Consider the following 20,375-nt stretch of genomic DNA (forward strand, 5'->3'; position numbering starts at 1 on the left):
CACATTCTGAGGTGGGACCCACTGCATCTTTCATTAGGGTGCTCCGGGCTGCACCATCAGAAGAAAGAAGTGCAGGTATCAGCTCTAACCATTTCTTGGGGTTTGCTTATGTTTTCATTTTCCATATTTTCCCCAGCCATGAATTTCTTTGCAGAGAAATCTTTTCCATCCATTTCTTTTCGTGAAGGTTGGTCTAGAGAGAGCTGAACTAGTAATCCCTGCCACTGCTCACGGGGCCCACCAGGCCGCAGCACATCACCGGAGGGAGGCTTGCCACAAGTCAGAGGTGGGGGCTACCATCCCCACCATGCAATGGGGGTCACACCCTCCACCCTGGACACCACAGTTATTCACAAGATGCAGGAACTGAAGGAGGGTATGGGTGTCCTCTGCATCTTACCCATGATTACAGCTTCACTTATTTTCTTATTTTAGAATCAACTTTATTCTGAGTAGAATCCGTCCCTGTGAGGAGTCCAGTGGCTTTCCATGTCTGCTCTAGAGGCCTCTGGCGAAGCGCCCAGGCCCATTGCTGGGTGGGGAGGGCCAAGGCCACTGGGAGGCACGCCTGTAAACTGAGGGGACTAACACAGGCCAGAGTCGGCCAGGGCTGCTCAGCTGCAAGGCCTGGGAATCCTGAGAGCAAGAGGGTGTCGAGCTTCACTCCTGAGCCCCAAGGGTGAGCTCGCTTGGCCCAGTGGTTCTGACTGCAGGATGAACCAGAATGAACTGGAACCAACATGGTTGGCTACACACAGGGCTGGTTCAGCCCCAGAGTTTCGGATGCCGCAGGTCAGGGCTGGCACGCGAGGAGGTGCATGTCCACAGATCTCGGTGCTGCTGGAGCTGCTGCCCGGGCCACACTTGGACTTGGAGAGCCTCGTGGTCAGCGTGTCCACGTGAGGAGGCGGAGGAGGGCGAACTCCTGTGAGTCGCACTTAGGACTGGCCACAGCTGGAGGCAGAGACCCACCTCGCAGAGGCCAAGGGGGTGGCATCGGGACGGATGGGGCAGGGCAAGCAACACTCCCGGGACCCAGGGGAAGACAGGTCGTCTGAAAGGAGCCGCTGGGGTCAGAAACCAAGAGGGTTCTGGAGCCCACGGAGGCCTCTGAGAATCAAAACCACCCTGTGGGAGGGCAAGACGCGGACAGCAGGCCTGGGAAACCGTTCTTTCAAGAAGACGGACTCTGGAGGGAACAGAGGAAAGAGGGAGCCATGGGAATTTGTTTCTGTTTTACTTTGCTTTCGTTTTTTCCCGACTGTTTTTACTGTGGCAAAACACACAGAACATCACATTTGCCATCTGAATCCTTTTAATGTGTACAGGGCAGTGGCATGAAATACATTCATGACATTGACAGGTCGGACAACCGCCCCCACCACCTGCCTCCACAGCTCTGTCCATCTTGCCAACTGAAACACTGTCCCCACCAAACCCCGTCCCCGTTCCCCACCGAAGCCCAACCCCTCCACAGCCCAGGCAACCCCGCTTTACCGTCTGTAAAATCTAAGTACCTCCTAGAAGTGGAACTCTATTTATGTTTGCCGCAGGCTTAGTTCGCTGAGCTTAATGTCCTTGAGATTCACCCATGCTGCGGCCGGCGTGTGTCGGGATCCCCTTCGTTATAAGGCTGATAATTCGCACTGCACGGATGACCCCATTCTGCTTGTTATTCGTCAGTGAAAACACACTTGGGCTGTGCCCACACTCTAACTCTTTAATAATGCTGCTATGAACAGGGGCCACAAGTGTCTCTTCAAGACCCTTGTCTTGCTTCATTCTTAAACATGAGGATGGCTAGTAAGACCCTGTCTCTTAAAAAGTAAAAAGAAAATATTAGTCAGCTGTGTGTCCCACGCCTGTAGTCCCAGCTACTCAGGAGGCTGAGGTAGGACACTTTCCACCCAGGAGGTCGAAGCTGCAGTGAGCTATGATTGCACCACTGAACTCCGGGCTGGCTGACAGAGCAAGACCCTGTCTTAAAATACATTATCTCAAAATAAAATCATAAAGAAAATTGACAAAGACAGCTAGGCAATGTTGACATGTCACAGAGGAAGCCCCAGGAGAGAGACGTGTTGAGAAGAAGAGAGGGGGCCTTGGGAGAAAGGGGAGTCTTAAAACGGGGACCCTAGAGCTGAGCTCAAGGGACTCAGTGTGATGAGGCAGGCTCAGGGTGGCATGGGTGGCTCACAGACCCTGGCCTGAAGTTTCTGAGGCGGAATCAGGGTCAGAGGCTCTGGGGCCTGGGAAAGTCAGGAATCTCCATGAGGAGCGTGGAAAATGGAATTAACTGGGAAGTAAAGGAGAAAAGGATGGACTGTGTCATGAAGGCCACACTCTGCAGTCTGCTGCAGGCCTCTGGGTGGGGGCGGTGGGGGTCCACAAGTCGGTCAGCAGTGGCAGAAAGGCCACAGTGTGGAGGCATTGACGGTATGGAGGGGCACGTGGGGAAAGAGGCAGCGGCCCCAGGGTCTGGCTGGCGTCGGAGTAGAAGGCCTGTGGATTGAAGTTGTGTATTCATTCCTCAGTTCACAGATACTCTTAGCAAGCCCATGACAGGCAGCTCCCTGGGCTCCGCCACCAAGAGATCCGGATGCAGCCTGGGCAGGGCCCGGGAATCTGCATTTCTATCGGGCTTCCAGGCGAGGCCCATGCTGACATTCCACAGGGGGCACTTGGAGATGTGCCCATCTGGCCCAAGATTCTCATTGTCTAGAATGGAAAAAAGAATGCAGAGAGTTTAGACAAACAGAAGAGAACCCTGTTTCTGGGGAACCAGGTCAGGGTCCCCTGCCTCCGCCACCCTCCCCACCCCAAAACATCCCCCTTGTGGACAGGCCGTGATATTCAGGATGTGTTCACATTTTGTACATAGAGAAGAGACTAACTTCAGCCTCACCAATCCTTTTTTCCCTCTGGATGAATACTCCTAGATAAGCCAACGGCCACGCTGTCTTGGGTGCACCTACCATTGCCATGCCGTCCCTCCAGTTAGCTTAGGGGCCTCAGGGCCCGGGGAGAGGCTGGGCAGCTCTTCCATTCAGCCCAATCAGAACAACAAGACAAATATGAAGGGAGGAGGGAACTGTTCTACAAAATTACATTGAAGGGATTCACAGGAATTGCCTTCGATCCTGTTTTTCAACTCCATCTCTTCCTTTACAAACACAATCTGGATCACAGGTTTAAAAGGGTTTTGAGATCCTTGAATGAAAGGAACTAGGTCAAAGCTTGCTCTGAGTATCTGGTTTTCTGCTTTAAAAACTTGGGAAACTGACTGGTTACAGAATAGAGCCAAAAGTCCTGGATGCAGCACTCAGGGTTCCCGTTGGAAACAGATGCTCAGTGCTGCACAGAAAAATTAGTACTGGGACAAAGGATCTCTCAGCAAAGCAATTCTTTTTACTCCTGCAGAAAGGGTACTCCCATAGCAATTTTGCCACAAGAGTACAACAAACAAAGGAAAGCAGACATATTTATTTCTTACGCATTGGGGTCGTCCTTACTGCTGTGTCTGATCTCTGTTGGCTGGAGCTGGACCTCACAATCTAAACTAAAACCCGATTGGCCAATCACTTGACCCTTTTCTAAACAGGTAAAAGCAACGGAGAGCAAAAAGGGAAAGTAGAAATAAGGAAGGGGCATAGGCTGCGAGCTGGGACGTGCCTGTGACCACATCCTTGGTTGAAGTACAAGGACATAGAATGGACTACGTGTCTAACAGCTACATAGGATAGGGCTTCTACCAAAAGGCAAGAAGGCTTTTGAAGCAAGTGTTTAAAACAAACTGTTATTTCTAACACTTAGGAGTTTTTTTCCTTAAGAAGGGAAACTTTGAAGAGGAACTTTTTACTTCCCACAGTTCCTGATGAGTTCCTTTTCCATCTAGTCCCTGTCACTCACTCTAGTCCCTGTCACTCACTCTAGCCCTGTCATTCTAGTCCCTGTCACTCACTCTAGTCCCTGTCATTCTAGTCCCTGTCACTCACTCTAGTCCCTGTCACTCACTCTAGCCCTGTCCTTCTAGTCCCTGTCACTCACTCTAGTCCCTGTCACTCTAGTCCCTGTCACTCTAGTCCCTGTCACTCACTCTAGTCCCTGTCACTCACTCTAGTCCCTGTCACCCCCAGCACAATCCACCAAGATCCTATTTCCAGCTTTACCGGAAGTGACTTGGGATTGTTCTGTTCTCTGAATTTCTTCTGTTTCCCTGTCCTGGGATGCTCCTGTGCCCAACGCTAGTGAGCACTAGTGGCCGTTCCTAAAAATGCATTGGAAATGTCCAAGCTTCCTGCTCCCCTCAAAAAACGTTCCAGCTGTCCACCAACAGATGAGTGGATAAACAAAATGTGGTCCATCCAAACAGCAGAGTAAGATCCAGCCATAAGGAGGACTGAAGCTCTGAAACAGGTTACCATGCAGGTGAGCCTTGAGAACACGACGCTGAGTGAAAGAAGCCAGACACAAACGGCCACGTAGTAGTGTAAGATCCTGTTTCTATGAAACAAACAGAAAAGGCAAATCCATAGCAGAGACAGAAAGCAGGTGCGCGGTTGCCCGGGCAGTGCGGGGAGAGGGAGCTGGAGAGTGACGGTTTCATTTTGGGATGATGAAGACGTTTTGGAAGTAGAGGTAGGTGTTGTGTAACATTATGAATACCTTAAATATCATGGACTCGTTCACTGTAAAATAGGTAATGTCATGTTATGTGAGTTTCACATCAATTAAAAAAAAAAAAAAACCAACCACGGTGGCTCATGCCTGTAATCCCAGCACTTTGGGAGGCCGAGGCAGGTGGACCACGAGGTCAAGAGATTGAGACCATCCTGGTCAACTTGGTGAAACCCCGTCTCTACTAAAAAAATACAAAAAATTAGTTGGGCATGGTGGCGAGTGCCTGTAATCCCATCTACTCAGAGGCTGAGGCAGGAGAATTGCCTGAACCCAGGAGGCAGAGGTTGCGGTGAGCCGAGATAGCGCCATTGCACTCCAGCCTGGGTAACAAGAGTGAAACTCCGTCCCCTCCACCAAAAAAAAAAAAAAAACAACCAACCAAAGACATAATGTGAGGCCCAGCTAATGTGAGTCCTTGTTCTTTCCCGATAACCGGCTAGGACCAACAGCCACTGGCCCCTCAGGTCAACACCTGCGTTCCCAGTTGCCACACTCCCTGCTTCCCTTGTCGGGCCATCCACAGGAGAACAGAGTGTGATCTAGACACAGCACCTAGGAGGGTGTGTTCAGCAGTCCAGATGCTCGTGTTTCCTTGGTCACCGACTTGTAGAACTGCGTCTGTCTCTTCTGCAGCATCATCCCCTGTGACTCCCCTGCCTGTGCCTGGTGTTCCCGCTGTGCTGGATGACTTGCAGTTCTCGAAATACTTCACCTGGGCTCAGTCCAACGTGCTCCGCCATGCCTACCCTCCTGTTCCCTGCAAACCCGAATCATCCCTTATGGCTTCGGCAGCACTGAGTCACGAAGCGTTCCCAGCAACGCCCTCTGAGCACCCACAGGATTGGTGGCACTCTGCTTACTTTCTCTGGTGGGTTCACCCCTCTAGATGCAGCCCCCCCGGGAAAAGAATCTTTATTCATTTTTTAGCTTCCAGAGTCAGGCACGAAGTTATACCTGACAACGGACCCCAGAAAGGTCCTGGTGGTGCTGTCAACATAGAAGCTTTTAAAGGTCACATTTTTTTCCTTGAATTTCCTTTCAAATTTGCTTTGGATTTTCCTTTTTAAATTTTAGGTGAGCTTCTTGAGACATGATATTTGCATTCTCAGAAGAATTAGGGGTTTTGCCTCTGTCTAGTTATATCACAACTTTTTATGTCTTTAGAAACTACTTGATACTTCACACACCAAGATACTCCCGCAATGTTCTTTAGCAGAGGCAAAGAGTTCGGGTGTATAGAGAACATAAAGCAGAGGAAAAAGTGTGACTTCCACCCTCTAGGGTCCATTCTTGGTAGTTTCCTCCCGGGTTGAGGCTCTCAACATCTATTTCTTGTTTTATTGCTCCATCTGCTGGCAAGTCTCAGAACATCTTTCCATCAACGTCTTAAATCCTTGGAAAAGTTATGTTTCCATTGTATTCCGAAAGGCACCTTTTAGTTTTTAAAAAGGGAAAACCTTTGGAAAGCTGTTTTTATTTCAAACTACTGGCTTCTGATACCTTTTGACCTCACACCAAATTTATCAGCCTTCTCTGAGCATAAAAATAACTTGACTTGATGTTACTTGTCAAAATTCCTCGCACCCATCCCAGACCTCCAGGAATCAGCATGATCTGGGATTCTGTATTATTTGGAAGTTCCCTCAGTGGAGACTCACACTCAGGCTAGTGTGGGAAACACTGATAACTAACCTTCCCTTTCATGGCACAATGAGACATAGGATTTGGGAAGGTGGCTTGGGGAGCTTTCAGCCCTCTCCAGCCCCCAATTCCCAAGCATGCGCTTTTAAGTATGAATAATAAGCAATGTGTAGGCTGAGCTCAGTGGTTTACACCTATAATCCCTGCATATTGGGAGGCCAAGGTGGGTGGATTCCTGGCACCCAGAAGTTTGAGACCAGCCTGGGCAACACGGTGAAACCCTGTTTCTACAAGAAATACAAAAAAAAAAAAAAAATAGCTGGGTGTGGTGGCACACACCTGTAGTCCCAGCTACTGGTGAGGCTGAGGCACAAGGATCATCTGAGCCCGGGAGGTCAAGGATACAGTGAGCCAAGATCACACCATTGCACTCCAGCCTGAGTGACAGAGCCAGACCCTGTCTCAAAATAAAACAAACAACACAAACAAATTACCTGGGCATGGTGGTGGGTGCCTATAGTCCCAGATACTGAGGAGACTGAGATGAAGGTTGAGCCAGGGAGATGGAGCCAGGGAAATGGAGGTTGCAGTGAGCCCAGATCCCGCCACTGCACTGCAGCCTGGGCAACAGAGCAAGATCCTGTCCTTTAAAACCCGTCCACAGAGGCGACCCTATTTCTACTACCTCCTACAATCATTTTTATATTTATGGAACCTAAGTCAGGCAGTTAGTGAGCCGCAGACCCACTTACAGCTCGACAAATAAGCCTGTTCTATCTTACAATATTTCCGGTTGTTTTGTGGGTGTTGGCTTTGCCTCAATGAGGAAATTAACTCCTGTGGAGGTCCCCTAGCTCGGCACAGATCCTGGACAGTACCACCTGCGGCGCCGTGGACAGGCAGCTGGCGGGGCCCACCTGCGGAGCCTGCAGACAGGATTCTCTGGTCTGCAGGTGGTCCCCGCAGGTCCTGAGAACCCCCGCGGTCCATGTCGGCAAGGCACCTGCCCAAGGCACAAGTCATTGAAAGCTAAGGTTTCAGGAAATGGCCTTCTGCACCTTACACTTGCACTGCAGTTTTATTTTCTTTGGGGACCAAGTTCAGATCTCTGTGATGCCTGAGAGCTTCCGATGTTAAGGGCCAGCTCAAGATGGAGTCCGCTCCTACAGCAGGGCGCTCGGTGCCCACGTGGGCACAGTTTCCAAGTCTATGGAGAGTCTGCTTTGTGCCCCGAAGCGCAGTTCCACGAGCTAGTAAGGAACCGGGCCGACCCAGTGTTGCCCTACAGGGCCTCGCACCGGGGACTACAGGAGCCAAACCAGGGGAGCCCAGGGGTCTGGGCGAGGCAGAGGAGCAGGGCGGGGTCTGGGCGGGGCAGAGGAGCAGGGCGGGGAATGGGCGGGGCAGAGAAGCAGGGCGGGGCCTGGGCGGGGCAGAGGAGCAGGGCGGGGTCTGGGCGAGGCAGAGGAGCAGGGCGGGGTCTGGGCGAGGCAGAGGAGCAGGGCGGGGTCTGGGCGAGGCAGAGGAGCAGGGCGGGGTCTGGGCGAGGCAGAGGAGCAGGGCGGGGGAATGGGCGGGGCAGAGGAGCAGGGCGGGGAATGGGCGGGGCAGAGAAGCAGGGCGAGGACTGGGCGGGGCAGAGGAGCAGGGCGGGGTCTGGGCGGGGCAGAGGAGCAGGGCGGGGTCTGGGCGAGGCAGAGGAGCAGGGCGGGGTTTGGGCGGGGCAGAGGAGCAGGGCGGGGTCTGGGCGGGGCAGAGGAGCAGGGCGGGGCCTGGGTGGGGAGGGCCGGGGCCTATGAAGCCAGCGGTGGGGGGGCGGGGCGGAGAAAGAGGATCCGGGCGGGCCCAGGCGTTGTCTTGCAGGGGTGGGCCAGGGCCTGTTGAGGGGAGGAAGGGGGCGGGGCCTGTGGGGCGGAGCGCGGCCAGGCCTGTGAGGCCTGTGGAGGGGGGTTCGGGGGGGTGACCAGGCGGGGTCCTGGAGGACCTAGAGGGGTCCTGTGAGGGGGCGGAGCCAGGCCTGTGGAGCCTGTGGGGAGTGTCTGGGCCGGGCCAGGCGGGGGTCTTGGAGGGAAGGGGCTGGGCATGTGAGGCGGGGCGGGGCCTAGCCTGTGGCGCCTGTCCGGGTATCTGGGCGGGGCCAGGGGGGTTTGGAGGGCGGGGGCCGGTGGGACGGGGAGGGGCGGGGCCTGTGGTCCCTGTGTAGGGTGTCCGGGCAGGGCCAAGCGAGATCTTAAAGGGCGGGGATAGGGCCTATGAGGTGGGGCGGGGCCTGGCCTGCAGGGCCTGTCTGGGTGTCTGAGTTGGCTAGGCGGGGTCTTGGGGTCAGGGGCAGGGCCTGTGGAATGGGGCGGGGCGGGGGGGGCCCTGCGGGACTTGCGTCAGGTGTCTGGATGGGACCAGGCGGGGTCTTGGATGGGGCGGAGCCGGGGCCTGTGAGGCGGGGCTTTCCTGGTCACGCCCTCCACGTCAAAAACCGCCGTCCGCAGGCCAGCCAATGAGTGCATGGCGCGCGGCGCTTCCCGCCGTTACTGGGCGTAGCGTGCTCTAGCACGAGGCCAACGCCTGAGAGACGGTGTTCGTCCGCCTAGGAAAAGAGCGCCGGTTGCCGGCCGCCCGCGTGTCGTTGGCTCTGAAGAACCCAGTGCCGAAGGCGGGGTGGGCGCGGGCCGCGGGAGGTCCTGGGAGGTCGGCGGCGCGGAGGGATCGCCGCGGGAGCCGTTGGGGCTGTTGGCCGCGCGGGCAGAGGAGCGAGGACCAGGAGCAGGGCGACGGGACAGTCCGAGGTGCTGGGTGTGCGGGGGCCCGGGTACGGGGCTGGGGGGCCGGGGCTGCAGAAGCTGGGATTGGGGGAGCTGCGGGGGCCAGGCCCGTGGCGCGGAGCGTTTGGGGGCTGGAGGTCTGCGGAGTCCCGGGAACCCGGTGGGAGCCGCTTCGGGACCTCCCGCCTGACCCACGCTCCCGCGGGCGGTATCCCTGTGGCGGTCGAGGCCGCCGCCGCACTGCGCTCCCGGGAGCCTTGGGAGCCCCGAGTGGGGCGACGGCCGGGAGTGCGGGGCTCGGGCGCGGGCGGAGCTTGCGGGAGCGCGCTGCGTTCACCCCGGCGGCCCCTCGGGAAGGCGGCTGGAGCTGGGCGCGCTTTCCTGTTCGTGTTTAAGTCGTGGCGGAGGAGACCCCTCGCGGAGAAGGTGGCGCCCAACGGCGTTTCCCGCGCGCGCGTCGGCGTCCTGAGCTCGCGGGAGGGACGTTGGCGGGCCTGGGAACGAGTCGGGCGTGGGACTTCCCGCGAGTGTGGTGCCTGGAGGCACACGCTGGTGTTCTGACTCGCGCTAGATTTCCGGACCGAGGTGGTTTTGAAACGGGAAGGCGCCAAAGCGGGAGGCCTGGGCGCAGCGCACCGGGGCCCCGGGCATGGGGTGGCCAGCGCCGCGGGGGAGGCTTCCAGCCGGCGCCCGACTGTCTAGGCCGCTCCCCACCCCGCCATTTCTTTCCAGCCCGTCGGGATCTGCCTTTAGGGGCCAGGCTCGGAGCCCCGCCGTGCTGCTTTAGGGGTATTTCCTGTCGATGGCGCCGATTTCTGACCTTACGTCACACCATTGTTTGGAAGGTGTCAAGCGGTGCAGGGTGCAAAGGCGTAAAGTGTGATTCGCGGCCTAGTTGGAGAAGCTGTGGAGGAGCACACGGGTGCGGGGACGAAGACAGCAGGTTGCCATGAGGAGGGAGACGGTGGCCACGCCTGGGAAACGGCCTTCGACAAAGGGGCCGGCGAACGGACGGCCTGCGAGCCGATGCTTCAGCGGGTCTCTGGATTCTTGTGGTTTCAGAGGAGGGCGAGGCTTTTTGTAGCACGTGTGCCGGGGGATAGGGTGAGTCACGGAATTGACTGTGATCGGCTTTTTGTAGCACGTGTGCCGGGGGATAGATAGGGTGAGTCACAGAATTGACTGTGATCGGCTTTTTGTAGCACGTGTGCCGGGGGATAGGGTGAGTCACGGAATTGACTGTGATCGGCTTTTTGTAGCACGTGTGCCGGGGGATAGATAGGGTGAGTCACAGAATTGACTGTGATCGGCTTTTTGTAGCACGTGTGCCGGGGGATAGGGTGAGTCACGGAATTGACTGTGATCGGCTTTTTGTAGCACGTGTGCCGGGGGATAGATAGGGTGAGTCACGGAGTTGACTGTGATCGGCTTTTTGTAGCACGTGTGCCGGGGGATAGGGTGAGTCACGGAATTGACTGTGATCGGCTTTTTGTAGCACGTGTGCCGGGGGATAGATAGGGTGAGTCACGGAATTGACTGTGATCGGCTTTTTGTAGCACGTGTGCCGGGGGATAGATAGGGTGAGTCACAGAATTGACTGTGATCGGCTTTTTGTAGCACGTGTGCCGGGGGATAGGGTGAGTCACGGAATTGACTGTGATCGGCTTTTTGTAGCACGTGTGCTGGGGGATAGGGTGAGTCACGGAATTGACTGTGATCGGCTTTTTGTAGCACGTGTGCCGGGGGATAGATAGGGTGAGTCACAGAATTGACTGTGATCGGCTTTTTGTAGCACGTGTGCCGGGGGATAGGGTGAGTCACGGAATTGACTGTGATCGGCTTTTTGTAGCACGTGTGCCGGGGGATAGATAGGGTGAGTCACGGAATTGACTGTGATCGGCTTTTTGTAGCACGTGTGCCGGGGGATAGGGTGAGTCACGGAATTGACTGTGATCGGCTTTTTGTAGCACGTGTGCCGGGGGATAGATAGGGTGAGTCACGGAATTGACTGTGATCGGCTTTTTGTAGCACGTGTGCTGGGGGATAGGGTGAGTCACGGAATTGACTGTGATCGGCTTTTTGTAGCACGTGTGCCGGGGGATAGATAGGGTGAGTCACGGAATTGACTGTGATCGGCTTTTTGTAGCACGTGTGCCGGGGGATAGGGTGAGTCACGGAATTGACTGTGATCGGCTTTTTGTAGCACGTGTGCCGGGGGATAGATAGGGTGAGTCACGGAATTGACTGTGATCGGCTTTTTGTAGCACGTGTGCCGGGGGATAGGGTGAGTCACGGAATTGACTGTGATCGGCTTTTTGTAGCACGTGTGCCGGGGGATAGATAGGGTGAGTCACGGAATTGACTGTGATCGGCTTTTTGTAGCACGTGTGCCGGGGGATAGATAGGGTGAGTCACGGAATTGACTGTGATCGGCTTTTTGTAGCACGTGTGCCGGGGGATAGGGTGAGTCACGGAATTGACTGTGATCGGCTTTTTGTAGCACGTGTGCTGGGGGATAGGGTGAGTCACGGAATTGACTGTGATCGGCTTTTTGTAGCACGTGTGCCGGGGGATAGATAGGGTGAGTCACGGAATTGACTGTGATCGGCTTTTTGTAGCACGTGTGCCGGGGGATAGGGTGAGTCACGGAATTGACTGTGATCGGCTTTTTGTAGCACGTGTGCCGGGGGATAGATAGGGTGAGTCACGGAATTGACTGTGATCGGCTTTTTGTAGCACGTGTGCCGGGGGATAGATAGGGTGAGTCACGGAATTGACTGTGATCGGCTTTTTGTAGCACGTGTGCCGGGGGATAGGGTGAGTCACGGAATTGACTGTGATCGGCTTTTTGTAGCACGTGTGCCGGGGGATAGATAGGGTGAGTCACGGAGTTGACTGTGATCGGCTTTTTGTAGCACGTGTGCCGGGGGATAGGGTGAGTCACGGAATTGACTGTGATCGGCTTTTTGTAGCACGTGTGCCGGGGGATAGGGTGAGTCACGGAATTGACTGTGATCGGCTTTTTGTAGCACGTGTGCCGGGGGATAGATAGGGTGAGTCACGGAATTGACTGTGATCGGCTTTTTGTAGCACGTGTGCCGGGGGATAGATAGGGTGAGTCACGGAATTGACTGTGATCGGCTTTTTGTAGCACGTGTGCTGGGGGATAGGGTGAGTCACGGAATTGACTGTGATCGGCTTTTTGTAGCACGTGTGCCGGGGGATAGATAGGGTGAGTCACGGAATTGACTGTGATCGGCTTTTTGTAGCACGTGTGCCGGGGGATAGATAGGGTGAGTCACGGAATTGACTGTGATCGGCTTTTTGTAGCACGTGTGCCGGGGGATAGGGTGAGTCACGGAATTGACTGTGATCGGCTTTTTGTAGCACGTGTGCCGGGGGATAGATAGGGTGAGTCACGGAATTGACTGTGATCGGCTTTTTGTAGCACGTGTGCCGGGGGATAGGGTGAGTCACGGAATTGACTGTGATCGGCTTTTTGTAGCACGTGTGCCGGGGGATAGATAGGGTGAGTCACGGAATTGACTGTGATCGGCTTTTTGTAGCACGTGTGCCGGGGGATAGATAGGGTGAGTCACGGAATTGACTGTGATCGGCTTTTTGTAGCACGTGTGCCGGGGGATAGGGTGAGTCACGGAATTGACTGTGATCGGCTTTTTGTAGCACGTGTGCCGGGGGATAGATAGGGTGAGTCACGGAATTGACTGTGATCGGCTTTTTGTAGCACGTGTGCCGGGGGATAGGGTGAGTCACGGAATTGACTGTGATCGGCTTTTTGTAGCACGTGTGCCGGGGGATAGATAGGGTGAGTCACGGAATTGACTGTGATCGGCTTTTTGTAGCACGTGTGCCGGGGGATAGGGTGAGTCACGGAATTGACTGTGATCGGCTTTTTGTAGCACGTGTGCCGGGGGATAGATAGGGTGAGTCACGGAATTGACTGTGATCGGCTTTTTGTAGCACGTGTGCCGGGGGATAGATAGGGTGAGTCACGGAATTGACTGTGATCGGCTTTTTGTAGCACGTGTGCCGGGGGATAGATAGGGTGAGTCACGGAATTGACTGTGATCGGCTTTTTGTAGCACGTGTGCCGGGGGATAGGGTGAGTCACGGAATTGACTGTGATCGGCTTTTTGTAGCACGTGTGCCGGGGGATAGATAGGGTGAGTCACGGAGTTGACTGTGATCGGCTTTTTGTAGCACGTGTGCCGGGGGATAGGGTGAGTCACGGAATTGACTGTGATCGGCTTTTTGTAGCACGTGTGCCGGGGGATAGGGTGAGTCACGGAATTGACTGTGATCGGCTTTTTGTAGCACGTGTGCCGGGGGATAGATAGGGTGAGTCACGGAGTTGACTGTGATCGGCTTTTTGTAGCACGTGTGCCGGGGGATAGGGTGAGTCACGGAATTGACTGTGATCGGCTTTTTGTAGCACGTGTGCCGGGGGATAGGGTGAGTCACGGAATTGACTGTGATCGGCTTTTTGTAGCACGTGTGCCGGGGGATAGATAGGGTGAGTCACGGAATTGACTGTGATCGGCTTTTTGTAGCACGTGTGCCGGGGGATAGGGTGAGTCACGGAATTGACTGTGATCGGCTTTTTGTAGCACGTGTGCCGGGGGATAGATAGGGTGAGTCACGGAATTGACTGTGATCGGCTTTTTGTAGCACGTGTGCCGGGGGATAGATAGGGTGAGTCACGGAATTGACTGTGATCGGCTTTTTGTAGCACGTGTGCCGGGGGATAGATAGGGTGAGTCACGGAATTGACTGTGATCGGCTTTTTGTAGCACGTGTGCCGGGGGATAGGGTGAGTCACGGAATTGACTGTGATCGGCTTTTTGTAGCACGTGTGCCGGGGGATAGATAGGGTGAGTCACGGAGTTGACTGTGATCGGCTTTTTGTAGCACGTGTGCCGGGGGATAGATAGGGTGAGTCACGGAATTGACTGTGATCGGCTTTTTGTAGCACGTGTGCCGGGGGATAGGGTGAGTCACGGAATTGACTGTGATCGGCTTTTTGTAGCACGTGTGCCGGGGGATAGATAGGGTGAGTCACGGAGTTGACTGTGATCGGCTTTTTGTAGCACGTGTGCCGGGGGATAGATAGGGTGAGTCGCGGAATTGACTGTGATCGGCTTTTTGTAGCACGTGTGCCAGGGGATAGATAGGGTGAGTCGGAGTTGACTGTGATCGGCTTTTTGTAGCACGTGTGCCGGGGGATAGATAGGGTGAGTCACGGAGTTGACTGTGATCGGCTTTTTGTAGCACGTGTGCCGGGGGATAGATAGGGTGAGTCGCGGAATTGACTGTGATCGGATTGTGCAAGTGGTATTTGGTGGAGGCTCAAACGGATGCTTTCAGATCGATTTGTACATCAGCAGCCCCCAGTCTTTTTGGCACCAGGGACTGACTTCATGGAAGACAGTTTTTCCACGGAACAGTGAGGGATGGTTTCGGGTTGAAATGGTTCCACGTCAGATCATCAGGCATTAGATTCTCATAAGGAGCATGCAACCCAGATGGGGAATCTAATGCCTCCCCTGGTCTGACAGGAGGGGAGCTCAGGCGGTCATGCTCGTCGTGGCTCACCTCCTGCTGTGTGGCATGGTTCCTGTAATGGTCCATGGCCGGGGACTGGGGACCCTGCCTGTAGATTATCCGTAAGAGACGTTCCTGCACCAATATGCCCAGTATGTAAGTTGGCTATGCATACATAGTCATTGTCAAGATACGCACATTATAAAATAAATACGAAGTACTTTAAACTGAAATTTAAAGTTACACACCATGACCTGAGAGGATTATCTTGTGCAAACTCCTTTGGAAATAGCTGATTTAGAATCAGATTGTAAGAGTTCTTATACAATGTATATTTGCTTTAATCCTGTAAAATACAGTAAGAAGTCAGAGGTTTTTAAAATTGAAAAATGGCATTCTATTTGTCTTTCTGTGAAGATTATAAAGCCAAGAATTTTAGAAGCTGTTAAAACTCAGAGGATGAAAAAGATGATAACGTGATGTAAGGCAGAATGATGGTCAGTGATGTCATCGCCTGCCCCATGTAGAACCTTTGATGGCTTCTCGTGTGTTAAATGTCCTTGCTGTCTGCTGCTGTCTGCAGGACCCTGAGCACCCTGCTCCCTGCCCACAGGAATTCCTCCGCTCCCCTTGTTAATTCCCTTTCAGTCCCACTGGGCAGCTTTTGGTTCTGCATCCAATTCAAGCACTTACATGTGGGTTGTTACCTCTTGTCTGGAAGACTGGTATCACCCTGTCTTCCAGTTCCTAATTCTCCATTTCAGCTTAAATGTTGTTAGAAGCAGGCCTCTTTTGGGTTTAAATCAGCTCCTACCTTTCTTTTTGGTAAGAACATTCTGCTTGTTTCCTTCATTACACTTTTTAACGTGTGTAGTTATAATTTTATCTACCCTTTCCATCATGGCTAATGTTTGTTGAATGCTCACTGGAGGCCAGTGTGTGTTCTCATTTGATCCTCACCATTGACTGGTGCAGTATAGGTTATTCCAACCATTGGACAGTGAGCCAGAGGCTATGAGGCTTGCTCATGTTGTCTAAAATGTGAAGGAGTTTGGTTCAGGCATTTGAGCTCTGAGACCTCTACCCTTAGTAGCCTCATGACACAGTGTACTACCATAGTGAGGATGAGGGATTGTTAGAGTTGAGCCCAAAGCTGATCCCGGCTCACAGGAAGCGCTTCGTACCACCAGGATGTTGAAGAAATGGAGAGAATGGTCCTAGCAGATGCAGGAGAAACAAAGGAGTAGTTTTGAGATCAGTTACACCATTCGTTTTTAGATAGAAAGCAGATGGTGATGCTGCTCACCGAGAATGAAATCATGGGATATGAGGTAGGAAAGATACTAGTTTGGGTATGTTCAGTGTAAGCCACACCTGGAACTCTGGGAAGATCCAGAAAGACTACTTACGTATGCAGAGGGGCCTGGTGGGACACTTGGCACAAGTGCATTGTTTCATTGTGTGTGTGTGTGTATGGGACTATGTGTTGCGTATGTGTGTGTGTCTCTCTCTCCAAATGGGAAAGAAAGAACCAGCCACCAGCATCTTAATCCTTTCATCACTTTTCTCTTCCTAAGTCTGTTTATAGCAAATCATTCAAATGAAAAACTAAGTCTTTTTTTTTTTTAATTAAAATATGTTTTCTCCTTTGGCCCTACTGCAGTGCCCAGTGCAGGGTAAGCAACTGAGTTTGTTGAATATAGGAATGTTACATTAAAAACTCCAGAAAGTTTAGAAAGATTCATAATTGCCTAGGGAGCTTGCTTTTGAATCTTAAAGAAGTTTAACTTTGTAGAAATGGTCAAATGTGATTGCCTCCCCTGAGTATTGTCTATGTTTCCTCTTTAGAAATAGAAAACAATGACTGGGCGAGCCAGAGCCAGAGCCAGAGGGAGGGCCCGCGGTCAGGAGACGGTGCCACACGTGGGCGCCACTGCTGTGAGTGCTTCACCATTGCTGACTATAGAAAATGTCTTTGAATCTTGATCAGCCTAGGCTGTTGAAAATAAACTAAAAACAGTACTGCAAAGGATGTAGGAAGTGAGCAAGGGAGACCATGTTGTTTCCTCGGGATATTAGAAGCTGATTCTTGACTTTATTTGGTGACTCTTCCCTCAAATTTCTTTTTAAGAATAAAACATTTGATTATTAATTTAGATAGGTGTTGGTTGAATTCCTGACTTAAGACTAGACATTATCTCTGGTGTCTGTGACCTTTTGACAAAAAGAATGTTCTTTATTTGCTTTTAACTACAGAGTCAGCAACCTGGTTATATTCCGCCTAGACCTCAGCAGCCACCAGGAGAGGGGGAATTAGTTGGCCGTGGACGGCAGAGAGGAACAGTAGGAGGAACAGCCAAGTCACAAGGTGAAGAGAAAGTAAAAAGATTTCGCACATGTGTAGCATTGAACATGGGATAGTAGCAAGAACATGCGGTGTGTAAACGGTGCAGCCTTGCACCATTTAGAACACACAGGATTTCTTTCCTCCCTGAAAAGGACCACAGGGCCTGGAATTGCCAGGGCCCCATGTTAGGTATTACAGGAGTTACGTAAGTCATTCTTAGTACTTTTTCTTGACATCTGTAGTGATTTCATCAAGAGCTGGGTCAACTTTAAACATAACTTTGGTGTATGAAACATGATGTCACACGTGTCATCATTGGTTAACCCAGTTTTTCAGATGCAAACACTGAGGACTAAGTTGGGACACACAGTAGTCAGAACACCAGGTCTGATTCTAAAAATAATTCTTTTCACAGAATTGTTACAAAAATGAAAGACTTGGATTCCAGATCTAAGTCTCCTGTCATCATTAAGTTCTGTTTTCCTACAGGAAAAAAAGAAACAGATGGGGGAATTGATACAACAAAGTTGCCACTTTGACTCTGGGGTGGGTATGGGAAATCAGCTGCTCTATAAGTAATGTTGGGGCAAGTGGCTATTTAGAAAGCAAAGCTGGTTCCCTTTATTCCTTATGTTAAATTCCATGCACTCCAAATATTTCAGCATGATTGATGAAATTCACGAACATTAGGAAAAAAACATGCATGAATGCTAACACAACCTCAAAGCAGTAGAAATGGAACCATCACAAATGCCATCAATGTCAAAAGGCAAACAACATGAAAACTTACCAAAAGGACAGAAGAACAATTTCCTCTGTTACTCAGAGCGTTCTTAGAAATCCACAGTATTAGCAGGCTGTTGGGAAAATGAACAAAGGAAATGAAGACAGTGCACTGAAAAATACAGAGGCCAGTGGAAACATGAGGCCTCATCACTAAAATAGAAATTAAACCAGAATATTTTTACTTGTTTCTTCTCCATTATTGTATTTTTTGCCAATGTTGGTAACTGTGGAATTGACACTTGTGCCCCGATTGCATTATATGACTGTACTAACAGTTAGGTGGCACTTTATAATGTATAGCAACTCTTACGGTACCCTTTTTATCAGCACTTTCATTCATGGAATGTGTCCAGCAGACACTGGAGAAGAACATGATTGTGTAAGGGTATAACTATAACACTACTAAAATGTGGAGACTCTTAACCAGTAAGAGTTGGGTAAAATTATTGCACAGTAGAGTACCATTTAGCCATTTTCTGGAATGTAGGAACCTGCCTAAATGACACGAAATGAAAACAAGTTGTGTTTTTAACAAATACCTATGTATGAATGTATTTTCTATATAGATCATTGTAAGGAAAAAAAATTAATAGTATTTCATCTGAACAGTCTAGAAGTTTTTTATAACTTAGATTTGACTTATTCACCTGTGTTCAACATATACAGCAAATTTTATTGGATTAAAACTTGGTACAAAAAATTGTGCTGAAACTGTTTAAGAACCATTTCTTTGTAATGTTGCCTTAACATGCAAATACAATGGTGGAAAATACTTAAACCTAATTTCCTCAACATTCTGTGTATTAGTCTTCACTAGTCAATGACTTTAGAAAATATTGCTTGGTATATTCTCCAGAGTTTTTGGCAAAAAAAAAAAAAAAAAAAAAAAAGAAAAGAAAAAGATTAGTCATGATTTCAAATGTAACTCTACGAAACAGTTCCCTATTTATAACAAGGTGGTATCTACCTTTAGAGGTAAAGATCATTGTGACCGTTAACTAACACATGGGATAACAAATGAAGGCCCTGTTTTGTCATTTTTCACTGCTTTTTAGAGGTTATACCTGAGAATGCTTGTCACAGTAAGTGCTTCAGCACCTGTTGTATTTTAGAAGTTAATATAAGTTTAACAGGTTTATTGTTGTTGAGACATTGTTTGGACCTTGATTTTCATTCTGCAAAGGTGATGAAAGGGGATGTAGCTGCATCGAAGGATTCATAAATAGCACAGTGGTGAGAGGTCTGATTTGTGTTTGAAAAAAAACCACTCTGGGAGGTGCGTGGAAAGGAGAATTAGCAAGGTTTCTGGTCTTGTCCATTCTGGAATCTGTCCTATCGAGTGACAAAATCAAGCTTTGGCTAAGTGTCATAGCAGCACTGTATATCTCAGGGGGAACAGATTTCATCATTGTTTATATTCAGACATTGGCAATTGGATTTTTGCATCCAGAGCTGATTTTTTTTAAGACAAATTTAAATTTTTTTAGGGAAACAAAATCAGCCTTATGACCATTTAATGTTATTGGGATTCAATATCAATATACATGATTTAGTATAGTTTACTCACCCAGTGTCATTGATACTTTAAACCAAGTCTCTGGGATAAAAAGTTCACAGAGAGAGACAAATATGAAGTTAAATATTTAAAGGGTTTTTAGATAGTGCCCCCTCCAAATCATGAGGTACAGAAACTAACATGGAAGCACCTTTTAAAGTGCTTTAAACATGATATTTAAAAATGTATTACATGCCTGTGATGCTTATTCTCAATTTTTCAGGTGAAGAAATTGACGCTGATATTAAATGACTTGTTTCCAAAGTACAGCAAGAACTGAAATATTTTAAGCCACTGTTACTTCTCCAAGGAAATCTGGCAGTTGTAGTGTTTGTGGTTAGAGAAAAGTAGACTCTGATCTTTTTGTTTTTTTGTCCTGGGCCCATGACTGCCATCATTAAGACTCGTGTTTGGTTCAGAATGTCTGTCTGAGCCCTCTTTGCCAGATCCAGAGGCTCCATGGGCAGGGCAAAGGGGCAGGAAGTACAAAAGTCACAGTCAGCTATTGGTTGTCTTACGGAATTTTCCAAAAGTGTCATCCTGCAATTTCTGCTTAAGTCTCTTAGGTCATTCCTAACCATAGGGAGGGTTGAAATTTTAGTCTATTTAGGTGTATTAGCCCCAAATAGAATTTTTTTTTTTTTTAAGAATGGGACATTGCTTATTGGATATCAACTGGTAATCTCTTTTACACAAGATAACATGATTATTTTTGGCCCACATCATACTGTTGATCTGAGATGCTTAATTGTATACTTTCTGCAAATCAAATGCCTTTAATAATTTAGGTTCTTATAACCACAGCCTGTAGCACTAAGCATGAACTTATTAATCACGACCTTACTACCTATACCAGTATGAGATACGTGTCATGCCCATTGAACCAGCACAGGTGCAGAAATGCATTCTTCTGATTCTTAAGGGAATCAAGTAGTGAGGAAGTTACATTTTAAATGTAAGTTTTCTAATCCAGGTTACAGATTTAAATCCTCTGAACTACCAATTTCTGTAGCTGTAGTTGTATCATGACAGACTGTGGAAAATA

General features: G+C 50.4%; 1 protein-coding gene and 1 long non-coding RNA gene across 15 annotated transcripts in view; one reads left to right on the top strand and one right to left on the bottom strand.

Moving 5' to 3' along the window:
- Positions 1-1,297: 1,297 nt before the first annotated feature.
- On the bottom strand, positions 1,298-7,123 carry LOC144577703 (uncharacterized). The gene is made up of 2 exons (XR_013522221.1): positions 6,816-7,123; positions 1,298-2,718 (listed from the first exon to the last, which is right to left on the bottom strand). It is a non-coding gene; the product is annotated as an uncharacterized LOC144577703 (long non-coding RNA).
- Positions 7,124-8,885: 1,762 nt separating this feature from the next.
- PIWIL1 (piwi like RNA-mediated gene silencing 1) overlaps positions 8,886-20,375 on the top strand; it is a 76,906-nt gene continuing 65,416 nt past the window's right edge. For 3 of the 14 annotated variants that reach the window (XM_054239138.2, XM_054239133.2, XM_017976505.4), the window contains exons 1-3: positions 8,886-9,104; positions 16,491-16,580; positions 16,899-17,010. In XM_054239138.2, the coding sequence (XP_054095113.2) occupies positions 16,503-16,580; positions 16,899-17,010 (190 nt within the window). In that variant the 5' untranslated portion in view covers positions 8,886-9,104; positions 16,491-16,502. Of the gene's footprint in view, positions 9,128-9,409; positions 9,507-9,582; positions 9,870-9,973; positions 10,185-14,656; positions 14,799-15,059; positions 15,468-16,490; positions 16,581-16,898; positions 17,011-20,375 lie in introns of those variants that run through there. The other 11 variants (XM_054239134.2, XM_078337771.1, XM_054239137.2 and 8 more) reach the window with 7 other exon arrangements.

Source organism: Callithrix jacchus, chromosome 9, assembly GCF_049354715.1.
Source record: "Callithrix jacchus isolate 240 chromosome 9, calJac240_pri, whole genome shotgun sequence".
Taxonomy (NCBI): domain Eukaryota; kingdom Metazoa; phylum Chordata; class Mammalia; order Primates; family Cebidae; genus Callithrix; species Callithrix jacchus.